At 43.5% G+C, this 14,594-nt stretch overlaps 1 protein-coding gene across 1 annotated transcript; it reads right to left on the bottom strand.

Moving 5' to 3' along the window:
• Positions 1-586: 586 nt before the first annotated feature.
• Positions 587-12,793, bottom strand: LOC110567126 (glutathione S-transferase A3-like). Its single transcript, XM_021665460.2, has 7 exons — positions 12,634-12,793; positions 10,340-10,444; positions 7,440-7,491; positions 6,435-6,567; positions 3,725-3,866; positions 1,664-1,795; positions 587-789 (listed from the first exon to the last, which is right to left on the bottom strand). Exons 2-7 carry the CDS (start codon positions 10,424-10,426, stop codon positions 667-669), a joined length of 669 nt encoding a protein of 222 aa, XP_021521135.2. The 5' UTR covers positions 10,427-10,444; positions 12,634-12,793; the 3' UTR covers positions 587-666.
• Positions 12,794-14,594: the final 1,801 nt, after the last annotated feature.

Here is a 14,594-nt window from a genome sequence, read left to right as displayed (position 1 = left end):
TCCCAGAAAACTGAGGAAGCCACAGCAGATGGAATAGCTGTCTTGAAAATGTGTCAGAAAGAATGCTTTTATCAGACATAAAATGACTGTCCAGGAAAAGAAGAAAATGTCTTTAAGCCATTACCCAGAATGGTAGCTCTTTCCCTGTGCATACCTGAAAATGTCAGACGTACGTTTCTACACCTGACTTTTTAATAAATTGTATGACAAATGTTACAGGACAATTCTTGGAAAAGTCAAACAAACCACATAACCTACATTTCCCCCCTTTTTTTTTAATAGATGAGGTTTCACCATGTTGGTCAGGCTGGTCTTGAACTCCTGACCTCAGGTGATCCGCCTGCCTTGGCCTCCAAAGTGGTTGGATTACAGGCGTGAGCCACTACACCCGGCCCTTACATTTCCCATTTTTACTAAATTTTTAATTTTAAGAAAGAGACAGGATAGGAGGAGATTAGAAATCTGATTTCATATCAGATCCTAATGAAAAGGCTTAAATTTTAACTAAGTCAGCAAATAGGAGTTTTTTATTATTTAATTAGCATGTAAGTGGAAAGAGTTCATTAGCTTCACAACAGGCACAATCAACAGTTAGGTAAAGCACTTTATTGTTGCAAAGCTTTAGAATATTGGCCTTGCATATTCTTGGCCTCCATGGCTGCTTTATTAAAACCTCAAAATCTTCCTTGCTTCTTCTACAGATTTCGCATTTGTAGGAGGCTTCCTTGCGCTGCCAGGCTGCAGAAACTTCTTCACCGTGGGCAGATTGCTGATTCTGGTTTTCATGGCCTGTAATTCACAAAGCACAGCCTCAGAGTGAAGCCAAGGGCTGACATCACCGTTAACACCACCCAGGGAATCTGAGCCCTCCTGCCAAAGACCAAGTGAGTCCCCTCCATCAGCACCATCATGGAGGCAGAAACAGACACCCAGTGAGAAATGAAGAGAAGAGGAAGAACATGTAGCTCGCTAGCATTTTCCCCAAAGACGTCTTTAAGATTTTATTCAATTCAGTCATCCCTATCTTAGCCCTTACATATTAATCCTGTAGATTTGTGGCTCTTGTGTAAGACAAGAAAAAACAATGTGCCTGTGAGATATCAACACAGATCAGTCTCTAAGTAGAAGTGAAAATACGGAGAAAGGAGTTGGAAAGGAAAATAGTACAGAAAATGTTAAAGACGAACCATGGGACCACTTTTTCCCACTGAGAGACACAGTGTGCGGGGCCGTGTGTTGAGAGAGCTGTGCAGAAAGGAGCACAATGTCTGACAGCACGAGCCAGAGCCCAGGAAGGAACCAGATGGAAAGGGCCCTGCTCAGACACACTCTGTGTGGGAACACAAGGACACTCCTGAGATAAAGGGCATCACAGAGAACTCAGGAGCAGACTACAGAGGAAAGGGGAGGAAGATGCTGGGCCCTGGGTCCTTTCCGTGATAAAAGGCAAAATTCATGGGGTAGCATGCCCCACAGATTTCCCTGCTGTAACAAGAGTTTTTTCATGCCTCAAAATTGGGGCCAGGAAACTCATTTTGGAGACCTGGGAGCACTGAAGCCCTAAAGAAGGCTGGGGTCAGAAGATGGCCAGTCCAGAGGCCCAGATACTAGATCCCAAGATGGCAGATGTGGGGCTGCCTCTCTGGGTAGTGAAATGGGTCACCTGCAGCAGAGGGAAGCTGGAGATAAGGCTGGAGTCAACCTCTTCCACGTAGTAGAGGAGTTCCACCAGCTGAATGTCAGCCCGGCTCAGCTTGTTGCCAACAAGGTAGTCTTGTCCGTGGCTCTTTAAGACCTGGAGAATTTGAGGAATCAGATCAGGAACACATGCACAATCAGGCCGGGCCCCTGCTTCTCCCTGAGTCTTTCCAGCCTGACATTCCCACCTGTGTTGCCTAACTGAGCGACATAAAGGTCCAGGCCTTTGTTTATGTTCCCTAATTAAGGGAGGGAGCAAGAATGTGGCTCTGCTTACTCCTCGGTTGGAGCCCAGGCTCCCATTTTCTCTTCTCATTCCACATCACTGTGGCGTCCACACCACCCACCCAGCTTGCCTCTTCCACATGCGCCAGGGACTTAGCACCTGCTACAACATGTTCCGTCTGCCCCACGCCCTCCAGCGTGCAGTCCTGACATTCAGGATGCGGCTCTGCACTCTGCTCTCTCCCTCTCCAATCTCCCTTGGGCAGCAACTCCACCTTCATGACAGCTCTCTTCCCCAGGAGTAGGCGATTTCAGAGTCTTCATTTCTCCCTACGTTCCATAGACTCAACAGCAACCTCTAGTGTGATTGGGAGCCTTCCACAGCCCACGTTCTACTCACAAACATACAATTTTGTTGAATAGAGAATTCTGTATTGGGGTCTAGTAAATTGAAATTTTGCTGGAAAATTATAACTTGCGTATAAGTGGTATCAATTGTTCTGCCAAGTTTATTTTCATAAAATGCCTTGTCTGCTTTCCTCATTTCCTGCTCTATCTCCCTGGGATCTGAAGTAAACCTGGGTGAACTTGAATTCATCATCTTTCTTGCAACATCAGCTCTGACTATTAACCTGCACTGTTATAATCTGCAAGCTGAAGCATCTAGGAGTGAACTACACTGATGTCTGCAATTTACTTTAAAATGCGTTTAAGGCTGGGTGCGGTGGCTCATGCCTGTAATCTCAGCACTTTGGGAGGCTGAGGCGAATGGATCACGAGGTCAAGAGATCGCGACCATCCTGGTCAACATGGTGAAACCCCGTCTCTACTAAAAATACAAAAAATTAGCTGGGCATGGTGGCGCGTGCCTGTAATCCCAGCTACTTAGGAGGCTGAGGCAGGAGAATCACTTGAACCCAGGAGGCGAAGGTTGCAGTGAGCTGAGATTGTGCCACTGCACTACAGCCTGGGTGACAGAGAAAGACTCTATCTCAAAAAAAAAAAAATGTATTAAAAAAAATTTTCCTCTGGGCGGGCACAGTGGCTCACACCTGTAATCCCAGCACTTTGGGAGGCCAAGGCAGGAGGATCACCTGAGGTCAGGAGTTTGAGACCAGTCTGACCAACATGGAGAAACCCTGTCTCTACTAAAAATACAAAAATTAGCCAGGTGTGGTGGCGCATGCCTGTAATCCCAAATACTCAGAAGACTGAGGCAGGAGAATCACTTGAACCTGGGAGGCAGAGGTTGCGGTGAGCCAAGATGGCACCATTGTACTCCAGCCTGGGGAACAAGAGCGAAACTCCTCAAAAAAACAAAAAACAAAAAGCAGAAAACTTCCTCTGCGTCCCACAATCACTCTCTTTTTAAGAAATACTCATCTCTGAAACACTACAATATTCTATGGTTGGGAAATTGTTCTCCTGTCTTCCTACACAAGGTGCCAGAATATTTTCTGGTGGATTGCTTTCATCACGTTCATCTTCAAAGTCTATGTTCCATAGACTCAACAGCAATCCCTAGTGTGGTTCAGGGCCTTCCACAGCCCATGTTCTACTGACGAACATAAAATTGTTGAATAGAAAATTCTATATTGGGGTCTAGTAAATTGAAATTTTGCTGGAAAATTATAACTTGGGGATAAGTGGTATCATTGTTCCTCCAAGTCTATTTTCATAAAATGCCTCGAGAGTCAGAGTGCTGCACTGGTGTTCAGGAAGTCTCACAGGAATGTCCAACCACTATTTTTCTACTGTCCTCTAAACTCAGTGCCCCAAAATGCTGAAGAGCTTCACTTACTTTTTCAAAGGCAGGGAAATAGCGATTTTTTGTTTTCTCTTGAATCAAGGCAATCTTGGCATCTTTTTCCTCAGGTCGGCATAAGGGCAGAAGAAGGATCATTTCATACAAATCTGCCATACCTTCTGTATACATATCAATCCTGAAAGACAAAAACAACCAAAGGGTTAAATGCCTCTTGCTTTAGATTTTATAGGTATATAAAAACCTAAGAGAATAGAGTCTCAGGTGATGGCAAAGTATTTCACCTCCAATGGGTGCTGTTTATATTCTAGATATTATGCTCTGATTTTTGCATGTATTGTCCTTCCTTCCTTCCTTCCTTCCTTCCTTCCTTCCTTCCTCCCTCCCTCCCTCCCTCCTTTCTCTCTCTTGGAGTCTCCCTCTTTTGCCCAGTCTAGAGTGAAGCTACGAGATCTTGGCTTACTGCAACCTCCATCTCCAGGGTTCAAGCGATTCTCCTGTCTCAGCCTCCTGAGTAGCTGAGCACACCCAGCTAATTTTTGTATTTTTAGTAGAGATGGGGTTTCACCATGTTGGCCAGGGTGATCTTGAACTCCTGACCTCAGGTGATCCACCTGCCTTGGCCTCCCAAAGTGAGCCCCCACACCTGGCCGACATTTATTTCATTTTTTTTTTTTTTTTTTTTTTTTGAGATGGAGTTTCGCTCTTGTTTCCCAGGCTGGAGTGCAATGGCGCGATCTCGGCTCACTGCAACCTCTGCCTCCTGGGTTCAAGCAATTCTCCTGCCTCAGCCTCCCAAGTAGCTGGGACTACAGGCGTGCGCCACCATGCCCAGCTAATTTTTGTATTTTTTTAGTAGAGACGGGGTTTCACCATGTTGACCAGGATGGTCTCGATCTCTTGACCTCGTGATCCGCCCGTCTTGGCCTCCCAAAGTGCTGGGATTATAGGCGTGAGCCACCGCGCCCGGCCGACATTTATTTCTTAAATCTACCTATTGAGGTAGATAGATCTCTAAAGTTGTTCTTATGCACATGACCAAATATAGGTACAAACAGCATCAGTGACCTGTTTACAGTCACAGTCATAAGAGAAATTGGTGGAATCACTACCATTAACCACTGATGCTGTGCCGGGATTTTCCATTTCTATTGTGGTTTGTTCTGTGCATAAACTTAGTGTGAGTCAAATGGCCAAAGACCTGCCTCCTGAGTAATCCTAAGAGAGTCCCTGGCACAGCCATCTCAGCCATGTTCCTCGCCCTCTCTCATCATTTTACACCTCCCAGGCCCGCTTCTATGCCCAGTAGTAGCAGTTTTTCCAATTACTCCCGTGAAGCGTAATTCCACAGCCCCCTCCGTGTGCTGTTGCCCGGCTCTGGCCATGTGTGACTTACTTGACACCCAACCTAAAAGATCGTTTTCCTTGGTGAAATTCTTTATACAGTCACAACCAGGACATATTTTAGAAGAACTTTTTTTTCTTTTGTGTTAACTGGGTTTTCCACAGTACTTTTAAAAACAACAGTTTTATTAACATACAGTCACATATTATAGTTGTTACCCATTAAATTATACTATTCAGTGACTTTTAGTGCATTTACAGAATTCTGCAAATATCATCGCACTCTAATTCTAGAATATTTTTATCACCCTGATAAGGACATCTGTACTCATTGAGTATTCATTTTCCCCAAACCCCAAATAGCTTCAGGCAGCCACTAATCTACTTTCTGCCTCTGTGGGTTTGAGTATTCTAGACGTTTCATACACACAATCCTACAATATGTGGCCTTCTGTGTCTAATTTATTTTACGCAACAGGTCCTTAAGGCTCAACTATCTTGTAGCATGCATCAGTACTTCTTTTCTTTTCATGACTAAATATTGTTCCATTGTATGGCTAAGGCACATTTTGTTCCTCCATTTATTGGTTCATGGAGATTTGGGTTATTTCTACTTTCTGAATACCATGAAAATTGCTATTATTTGCACTGTACATTTATGTACAAGATTTGGTGTGGAAGTATTTTGATTCTTTTGGTGATATACCTAGTAGAGGAATTGCTGGTTCATTGGTAACTCTACATTAAACTTTTTGAAGAACTGCCAATAGTTTCACATAGGATGTTATTTGGAATCTGGCAGCCCTATTACGACAGCAAGGAGATCCCATGGCTTTGCTGGTATTCAATAAATCTGGCTGCCTTGACCTTGAATCAATGTGTCAAGGTAACCCCAGAGTTCTGGGTGCCAGCCTCTACTAGCCCTGCTCGAGTTGACCAGTCCATATAATGGGCTGGTAATTTGGGTTCCTGGTTATCATTCTTGGAATTACTGGGACCTGAGATTCAGCCGCTTTGCAGCCTTCCCTCCTCAGTCCTTCATCTATAGACTCCCAAACAGTCTATGCTTGTCCTAAGCTGTTGGCTGGAGTCCAGCCTCTGAAGGCCTGAGCACCTGGATTCATGATTCCCATCCTCCTCAGTTCATGGTTCATCAGTGTTTGGAGATCACTGTCAGGTGCTGGATCCACGGACTGCATCCTCTTCTAGAATCACCCTTGCCTGAACCCACCCCATGTTCACTGTTGCCTCATCTCCATGGGACTCTAAAATACTCGGCATACATGCCCAAGGCCCAGCCTGCTGCTGGTCATGATGCCCCTGCCATGGTCCCACCCACTCAAGGAAGGACCTAAGTTACTCTGTGCTCTCTGTTGATGGAAGAACAGAAAATATACCGTACAGGGCTCTCTCCTTTGTGTCTTTCCCATAGAGGTCGTATTTGCTGGCAATGTAGTTGAGAATGGCTCTGGTCTGCACCAGCTTCATCCCGTCAATCTCGACCATTGGCACTTGCTGGAACATCAAATACCCATCTTTAGAAAGAAAAAAGGAGCATGAAATTTCTATGAATCCCACTCTTTCAGGCTGAAAAGATAATGGTTGAAATGACTGAGGTGATAAAATGAAAATGAAATTATTGCCTGTTAACCTCCAAAATGAAGTAGCATTTTGATTTTAGCTTCCTATAGTTCTTTTTCTTATCTGATTTCTTTTACCTTTTAGCCTGTTATTTCATTTATGGTTTTTATTCCCCATTCAGATACATAGTAGGTCCCTTGTATTTTTCTTGTGTTGATTTATATTCATGATATTTTAGGAAAAAATTGAGACAGGTTACAATGGGAGTACCAGGGAGACGTCATTTAAAATGAGAACTTCCCAGGCGAAGTCTCATGGTGTTCATGACTTTTAAGGTAGGTTCTGAGACATGATTTTATGTAGCGGTCCCTTTCTGTGCTCTTCAAAACCTACGGCATTACCACAATATTACCTTGTCACATGACCCATGAAAGAAAACAACTCAAGGTAATGGCCATATCTATTTCTATTCTTTTCATCTTATTCATGCTCTTGTGTGTCCTTGGATGGGGAGGGCTGTGTGGGATCCCGAGCTGATGACCACAGCTCATTCATGGTGCCTGTAGCATGAAAACAAGGAAAGGGCTTTCTCAGGGCACTGGAGATGCTTCCTCTAGCAAATACTCTTGAGAGTTCTGGCCCTTTAGGTGGAGAGAGTTGCCAGACCTGTTCAGGGAGCCATATCCCTCCGTTTTAACCACTTTCTCCCTCTCCACCACCCCAGCTACCACCCTACATACACTGCACGTCGCCTGGTGCTAAAATCTTCAACTGTACCTTCTCTACTAGATACCCTCATCAGAGGCACTTAGAGACTTGATCTTACCATTTCTTAACTTTTCAAAATCTTCTGCAGATTCTAGAAATTTCTCTTCAAACTGGAAACAGAAATGGTAAACAGGTTCTTGTTAGTCCATTCCATAGCACTGTAGACTTGTGACCTTGAATGGCCCCCATCTGGTACGTAATTTGGAGAACATAAGATTTCTGAGTTTGGCAGGGTACACAGAAGAGGCTGGTCATGGCCGCTTGGAAATTTAGATTAGATCCCTCAAGAAAAGGGCATGGTCAGAACATAAAACTGTTCAATCTTTTTTTTTTTTTTTTTTTTCCGAGACAAGAGTCTCACTCTGTCACCTAGGCTTGAAGACAGTGGTGTGATCACTACTCATTGCAGCTTTGACCTACCAGGCCCAAGTGACCCTCCCACCTCAGCCACCTGAGTAGCTGGAACTACAGGCATGCACCACTACACCCAGCTAATTTTTAGTTTTTGTTTTGTAGTGATGAGGGTCTCGCTATGTTGCCTAGGCTCATCTTGAACTCCTGGGTTCAAGCAATCCTCCCCCATTGGCCTCCCAAAGTGCTGGGATTAAAGGTGTGAGCCACTGCTCCTGGCCTGCTTCATCTTTTAGTTCACTTCACCTTCCCATGATCTCACAAACGTTCATGATTAGGGAGGGAACGTCACTGGAGAAAAGGCACTGAGCCGCAGAGCTGACATCTGGGTGACAGTGAAACAGGGTATCTATTTGTACAAAGATAACAACCTGGAATGGCAGTGTGTGGATTTCTTGTGTGCCTGTTTCCTCATAGGATTGAGAAAGTCTGAGGCTAAAGTCTCAAGCCCTCGTGAAGCAATGGAGAAAGTGCCGTCCTGAGGCTCAGGTCCACACGGAGCTGTGAGGCTGAAGGGCCTCACTGGACTTTCCCTTCAGAGGGCGCCACCTCACCTGGAACCCTCCTTTTCTGCTGCCACGCGAGGGACAAGATCTCCTGAGTTCGTACATGACTTACTCTTCAGGAAAACCCTCAGGCAGTGACTGAAGGACTCTGGTCTGGACTGGGAAGTGTTTTTCTCAGTGACACCTCTAGAGGGCAGCAGTTAGCAGCGCTCAAAGACACTTCAAGCATTTCTTGCTCACTGGAAGGATGGCCTGGTAATGCTGGGGAAACTTGGGTGTTCTAGAAGCCTCTACCCTTCATTTTAACCACGTGTTTTTTTTTGTTTTTTTTTTTTGTTGTTGTTGAGACGGAGTTTCGCTTGTTACCCAGGCTGGAGTGCAATGGCACGATCTCGGCTCACTGCAACCTCCGCCTCCTGGGTTCAGGCAATTCTCCTGCCTCAGCCTCCTGAGTAGCTGGGATTACAGGCACGCGCCACCATGCCCAGCTAATTTTTTTGTACTTTTTTTTTTAGTAGAGACGGGGTTTCACCATGTTGACCAGGATGGTCTCGATCTCTTGACCTCGTGATCCACCCGCCTCGGCCTCCCAAAGTGCTGGGATTACAGGCTTGAGCCACCGCACCCGGCCTAACCACGTGTTTTCTTATCTGCATCCTCAGAGACATGTAGACTGCCTCAGGGTGGGGATTGTGTCTGCCTTGCTTACTGTCAATCCTCAGGACAGAACCTGGCACTTAATAGGTGTACAACAAAATAACTGTTGACTGAATATACTCAGTCTTGAACTGGAAGCTTGTTACAATCCACTCCCTCCCTGCTCTCATTGTGGATTATAGTTTATGCTTAATGACACTTAGTTTCTTATGTATTTACCATTTTATTGTATAAAATTTCTCGTATATATAAAAAATACACATTAAATACAACAGTCCTCTTCGTTTCAATCATCTAGCTGCAATAATTACCAACCCAAACCAGTCTTCCATTTGTATACCCAGCTTTTCTCCTCCTCTGGTCATAATATGAAACAAATCTGAGGTATCGTATTATCTCATCCTAAATACTTCAGTGTGTATCTCTGAAACTTAACAACTATGTTAAAACTAACAGAAATATCATACCTAAAATCACAAACAAAATCACACTAAAAAATTTAACAATAATTCTTTAATATTATCTAATATTCAGTCAATATTCAGGTTTCTAATCGTTATGTGTCATAAATTATATTTTATAGTTTGTTTAAATCCTAATACAAATAAGGTCCACTCATTGTGATTAGTTTATGATTCCTTTAAAAATACATTTTAGAGAGGGTGTGGTGGCTCATGCCTGTAATCCCAGCATTTTGGGAGGCCGAAGCAGGTGGATCACAAGGTCAGGAGTTCAAGACCAGCCTGGTCAAGATAGTGAAACCCTGTCCATACAGGGTTTCAGGTTCATAAAAATATAAAAATTAGCTGGGTGTGGTGGTGGGTGCCTGTAGTCCCAGCTATCCTTGAATCTGGGAGGTGGAGGTTATAGTGAGCTGAGATGCACCACGCACTCCAGCCTAGGCCACAGAGCCAGACTGTGTCTCAAATATACATACGTATGTATGATTGAACAACGGGAGTGTCTTCCTTCCTGACAGCAGGATTGTTTCCACCTGTAACTTTTGTCTGAGCTAGACAGGTCCAACACCAATGTGACTTCACATATATGTGTGTATGTATATATATGTATATACATATGTAAATATACATGAACAAATGTACATATATACATATATGTATATTTACGTGCACATGAACATATATACATATATGTATATATATATTTTAATTGCTCATGTGTTATTTTTCATGTGCTCTTTGATGGACAGATTTTTAAAATTTCATTTGGTAAAATTTGTCCATTAAAAAAAAAAATAACTGGGGATGTTTTTATTTAAGGCCAAAGTACTCACAGGTCATCGAGTATGGAAGTCTCTGCCTTACTAAAATATTTTGATATACTCAATTAGGTCTAACTTAAGATGACCTAACTCAGAACGTACCTCCACTCCAGCTGCAGCCAAGAGCCACCGGATGGGCTCCATTCTGCCCCGTGCATTGAAGTAGTGAAGCTTGGGCTTCCCCGCCATGGTATCAGTCCTTGGTTTCTTTAAAATGAATGAAAGAACGCATGAATGGATGGATGAATGAGTCTAGAGAAGCAAAGTGAACTCTAGTATGTATGATTCAACAAGGAATGTCTTCCTTCCTCACAGCACGATTGTCTCCACCTGTGAGTTCTGTCTGCGCTAGACAGGTCCGACACCAATGTGACTTCACAGGGTCCCTCTGAGATTCTAAGGCTTTCCTGTATAAGACCTTTGTTTTTATTTATTTATTTTTATGTTGGTAATTATTCCAGGCACTAGTGACTTGCGTTATGTTCCTACCTACGTGGTGACATCATATGCCTTATAAAAACTATATGTTCTACTGATATGTCTACCTCTCCCCTCAAGACTTCCCAAATTACAGAGCTAGAAGGGATCTAGCTAGTCCTTCCTCCAGGTTTGTGATGAGTACGTTGAACCCCCAAAGAGAGTATGTGCAATTTGCCAACAAGCTATTTATGTCAAAGTCTGGATTAGAACCTAGGTCTTCTGACTTCCGTTTCTTCCTGTTATGTCTTATTATCGAATATACAGCATGCAGAAGTTATCATTTTCATTTCCCCCAGCCCTCAGACTGTGAGCTCCCAGGAAGCAGAGAAGTTGTCATAGTCTTTAAGCACAGTGCAGTGCATTGCTTAAAGTTCAGCCTGTGCTTCATAAGATATAACATGGCTGGATATCGCAAGAGCAATCCTTTTTTGTTTTTTTTTGTTTTGTTTTGTTTTGTTTTTTGCATTTGCCTCATAGGGCTCACTATTTTAGAATACAGTAGTGTAGAGTAATTAAAAAAACAAACTAGGGCTGGCCATGGTGGCTCACACCTATAATCCCAGCACTTCCAAAGGCTGAGAAGGGAAGATTGCTCATGCTCAGGAGTTCAGGACCAGCCGAGGCAATTAAATAAAGTCTCTATTTAAAAAAAAAATAAAATTAGCTGGGTTTGGTGTTCCACACCTGTAGTCCCAGATACTCGGGAGGCTGAGGCAGGAAGATCACTTTAGCCCAAGATGTTAAGGCTGCATTGACCATGGTCACACCACTGCACTCCAGCCTGGGCGACAGAATGAGACTGTCTCGAAACAAACAAACAAAAAGCACACAAAAAACCAAGCTAGAATTATGACAGTGAAATAACCAATCCTGATTATGAAACCCAGCAATCTGCTGTTTAAAAAGAATTATCAAAGCAACCAAACTCTCCACATAGTATTAATATGACTACGCAAAAAAAATTTTTTTAATTGGGTAAGTGCTTTGGCAGGGTAGCCCAGGATAATACTTAATTTGGCAAATAGAATTTGCAGATAGAAAGAATCTGCATATTCTGCAGGACAGGGAATATGATAGCTGAAGAGGGGGGTGTTATTGTTGTTAGATCCACTTGCTTTACTACCCTAAAATTCCCATACATTTAGCTTCACATGCAATTTTGAGACTTTAAACCCTGTTCACCCTTTGGTCCCAGATGCATTGAACATGAAGGAGAAGGAGGAAGAAGGAAGAAGAGGTGGGAGAGGAAAAAGAGGGGGAGGAAGAAGGAGGGCAAAGGAAGGAGGGAAGAAGGAGGAGAAGAAGAAGGAAAAATAGGATGCTTCTTGGTGCTCAATCGCAAAGTCAGTTATATGAGCAATAAACTAATCTTTGTAAAAATCAGTGATGGAAGTGTAAATTTAGATCCCAATTGGCAAGCATGGATGATTGGTTTCTCATTTGGAAGCATCAGTTCTAGAGGAATACAACCCTCCAGATTTTTTTCTTTTCATGGATTAAGTCATGTTCCCAAATGTGTGACACTGACAACTGTAAATCTAGTGTAATTGTGTGTTGACTCCTGTATGAATCACACACAAATATATCCTTTTTAATAAATGGCTTTACCATAAGCAAGCTTCTGCATGAGACCTGGCACCAATACAGTTGTATTTTCAGATTGTCTACAATGATATCACTCTAACTTTTCTCATATTATCAAATTCGTTGCTCTTGTTTTGCTCTTATATGGTTGAATATTACTTTTCTTTACGGACATGTCCTTCGGGAACTAACAATGCTTAAATTGTCTCCTGAGCACACAGAAAAGCAGCAAGAACATAAAGTACTCACACAAAATCACACATGTAAAATTGTTTCTCTTAGTGAAGTAGACATGAGAACATTTATGAAGATTTTTAAAGGTCAGTACTAACCTAATCAGTCCAGCGGGTCTCTGTGCAGCTCCTCAAGGCCACCTCCTGATGTGTATGCTAGCTGCTTTAATACTATGCCAACTCCTGCCTTCTGAGGGTGGTGGAGTCTAATTGGGAATGGCCACTCCCACACCTCTTTAGTCTCCAGAGTTCCATGCTCTGCTAGGAAGAAAATGATAGCAATTCATTTCAAGGCTATTCATAAATACATGAAAAGAAGAGTTCAGATCTATCTGGCTGCCTCAGAAGGTCACTGGGGACCAGTGTCTTTTGAACACTGCTTAGAGGATCTTGTGAAATAGGCTGCTGATTTATGACAGAGGAGAAAACATCGTGGGGAGAGGAGGAGAGTGTCACAGGAGGGCGGTGTCAGGAAAGGGGACTTGATCAAGACAATAGGGAGATTGCCTTCTAAATTTGTTTAAAAAGACTAAATTATAAATAATGTCACCAAGTTTTATAGGACCAAAGAATCTGGCTGAGTTGTCCTTGCCCTGGGCAGACAAAAGGCTTCAGCTGTGTTTCCTGAGTTCATTTGTGTTTCTAGCCCAAGGCTCCACATGCTGTTTCTTGTTTCAAGCACTCTTTTCTCCCCTGCTTCCAGGCATCCTATGCTTCCTCTATCACGTCCGTCTTTCTACATTCCCAGCGTTATGTCTGCTCTCTCCCTGTTAACTGTGAGCTCCTTGAGACAGGGCTGCCAAGTCTCCATGGCTAACCACAGTGCTTAGCATATAGAAAGGGCTTAATACATGTATATGCAATTTCTAGTTCTCTAATGGAAATTGCCTAACATATATAAATATAGGAAGAACACTACAAAGCTTTGATGAACCCATCACCTTGCTTCAACAATTATCAACAATATTTAAAGCAAATATAGACTAAGCTTTTTTTTCCTCCATAATCTAATGCATATCTTTTAGACTTTTGTGGGGGAAATTATTTATATAAGAAAAAAATTGCAAAACTAGTACAAGTTTCCCAAATACCCTTCACCTAGTGTCCTCTAATGTTAGCATCTTACATTGTGACATGGTAAAATCCCCATAAACTGCATACCTCAACCATACCTCGACTTTCTGTTGAAACTGCTCTCTGTAACCCCAAATGTGACAGGCAAGCAGTCCAAACCCACGCCATCTTGGCCCCTGCGACTTATAATAAGTAATCAAGGTCTGTAATTTCTACCCTACCCAGACAATGTGTAAACTAATCTTGACTTTTGTGAACCACTTAAGTAACAATCAGAGTGACAAAAAATTCCCCTGGCCCTTGGAATGTCCGGAGCCCCTCACCCTCATCTCCACCCAGGAGGTGATTTACGGAATCCACTGGCCCTCGGAATGTCTGAAGCCCCTCATCCCCATCCCCACTCCTCACCCTCACTCCCGAGGTGGTTTTATGGGTATAAAAGGTCTTGACATCCTCCTTTTGGGGCCACGGGTTGGAGAGAGGCGAGTCCTCTGTGGCCGCTGGCAATAAAGACCCTGCAATTTGGCATACTTTTGTCTTGGTGTTGACTTTCTATGCTCGATTCAGTACAACATTTTGGAGGTTCCACAGTGATTTATCTTCATCCATCACCAGACGAAAGCCATCTTAGAGTCTCACCCGGGCAGCTGCTCCCACCTCGGGGACTTCTGGGGAGGTGCCCCCCGAGATGTTCCAGGGCCCCAGAGTTTCGGACCCGTGGAGGATGAATGACTACCTGGCCGACATTCACCTGAAATTCCTCAGGGTCCCGGGAACTCCAGAGGTAAGTCAGGTCTGGAAATCAGAGGACTGGTCCATCGGGGGGCCTGAATCGGGGGACCGGACTTGGTCATTGCAACTCTGACCAGGCAAGCCTACCATGAGATGTCACTGGAGGCTCGGGTTGCCTCACTGGAGGCTCAGATTACCTCACTGGAGGTTCCGGTAATTTAGTTTTCAGTTGTTTTCCATAACCTTGGTGTGAG

This window comes from Aotus nancymaae, unplaced genomic scaffold, assembly GCF_030222135.1.
Source record: "Aotus nancymaae isolate 86718 unplaced genomic scaffold, 86718_ANA_hifiasm-v0.15.2.pri h1tg000040l, whole genome shotgun sequence".
Taxonomy (NCBI): Eukaryota; Metazoa; Chordata; class Mammalia; order Primates; family Aotidae; genus Aotus; species Aotus nancymaae.
Note: the sequence above shows the minus strand (reverse complement) of the source record. Positions and strands in the feature narration are given on the sequence as shown.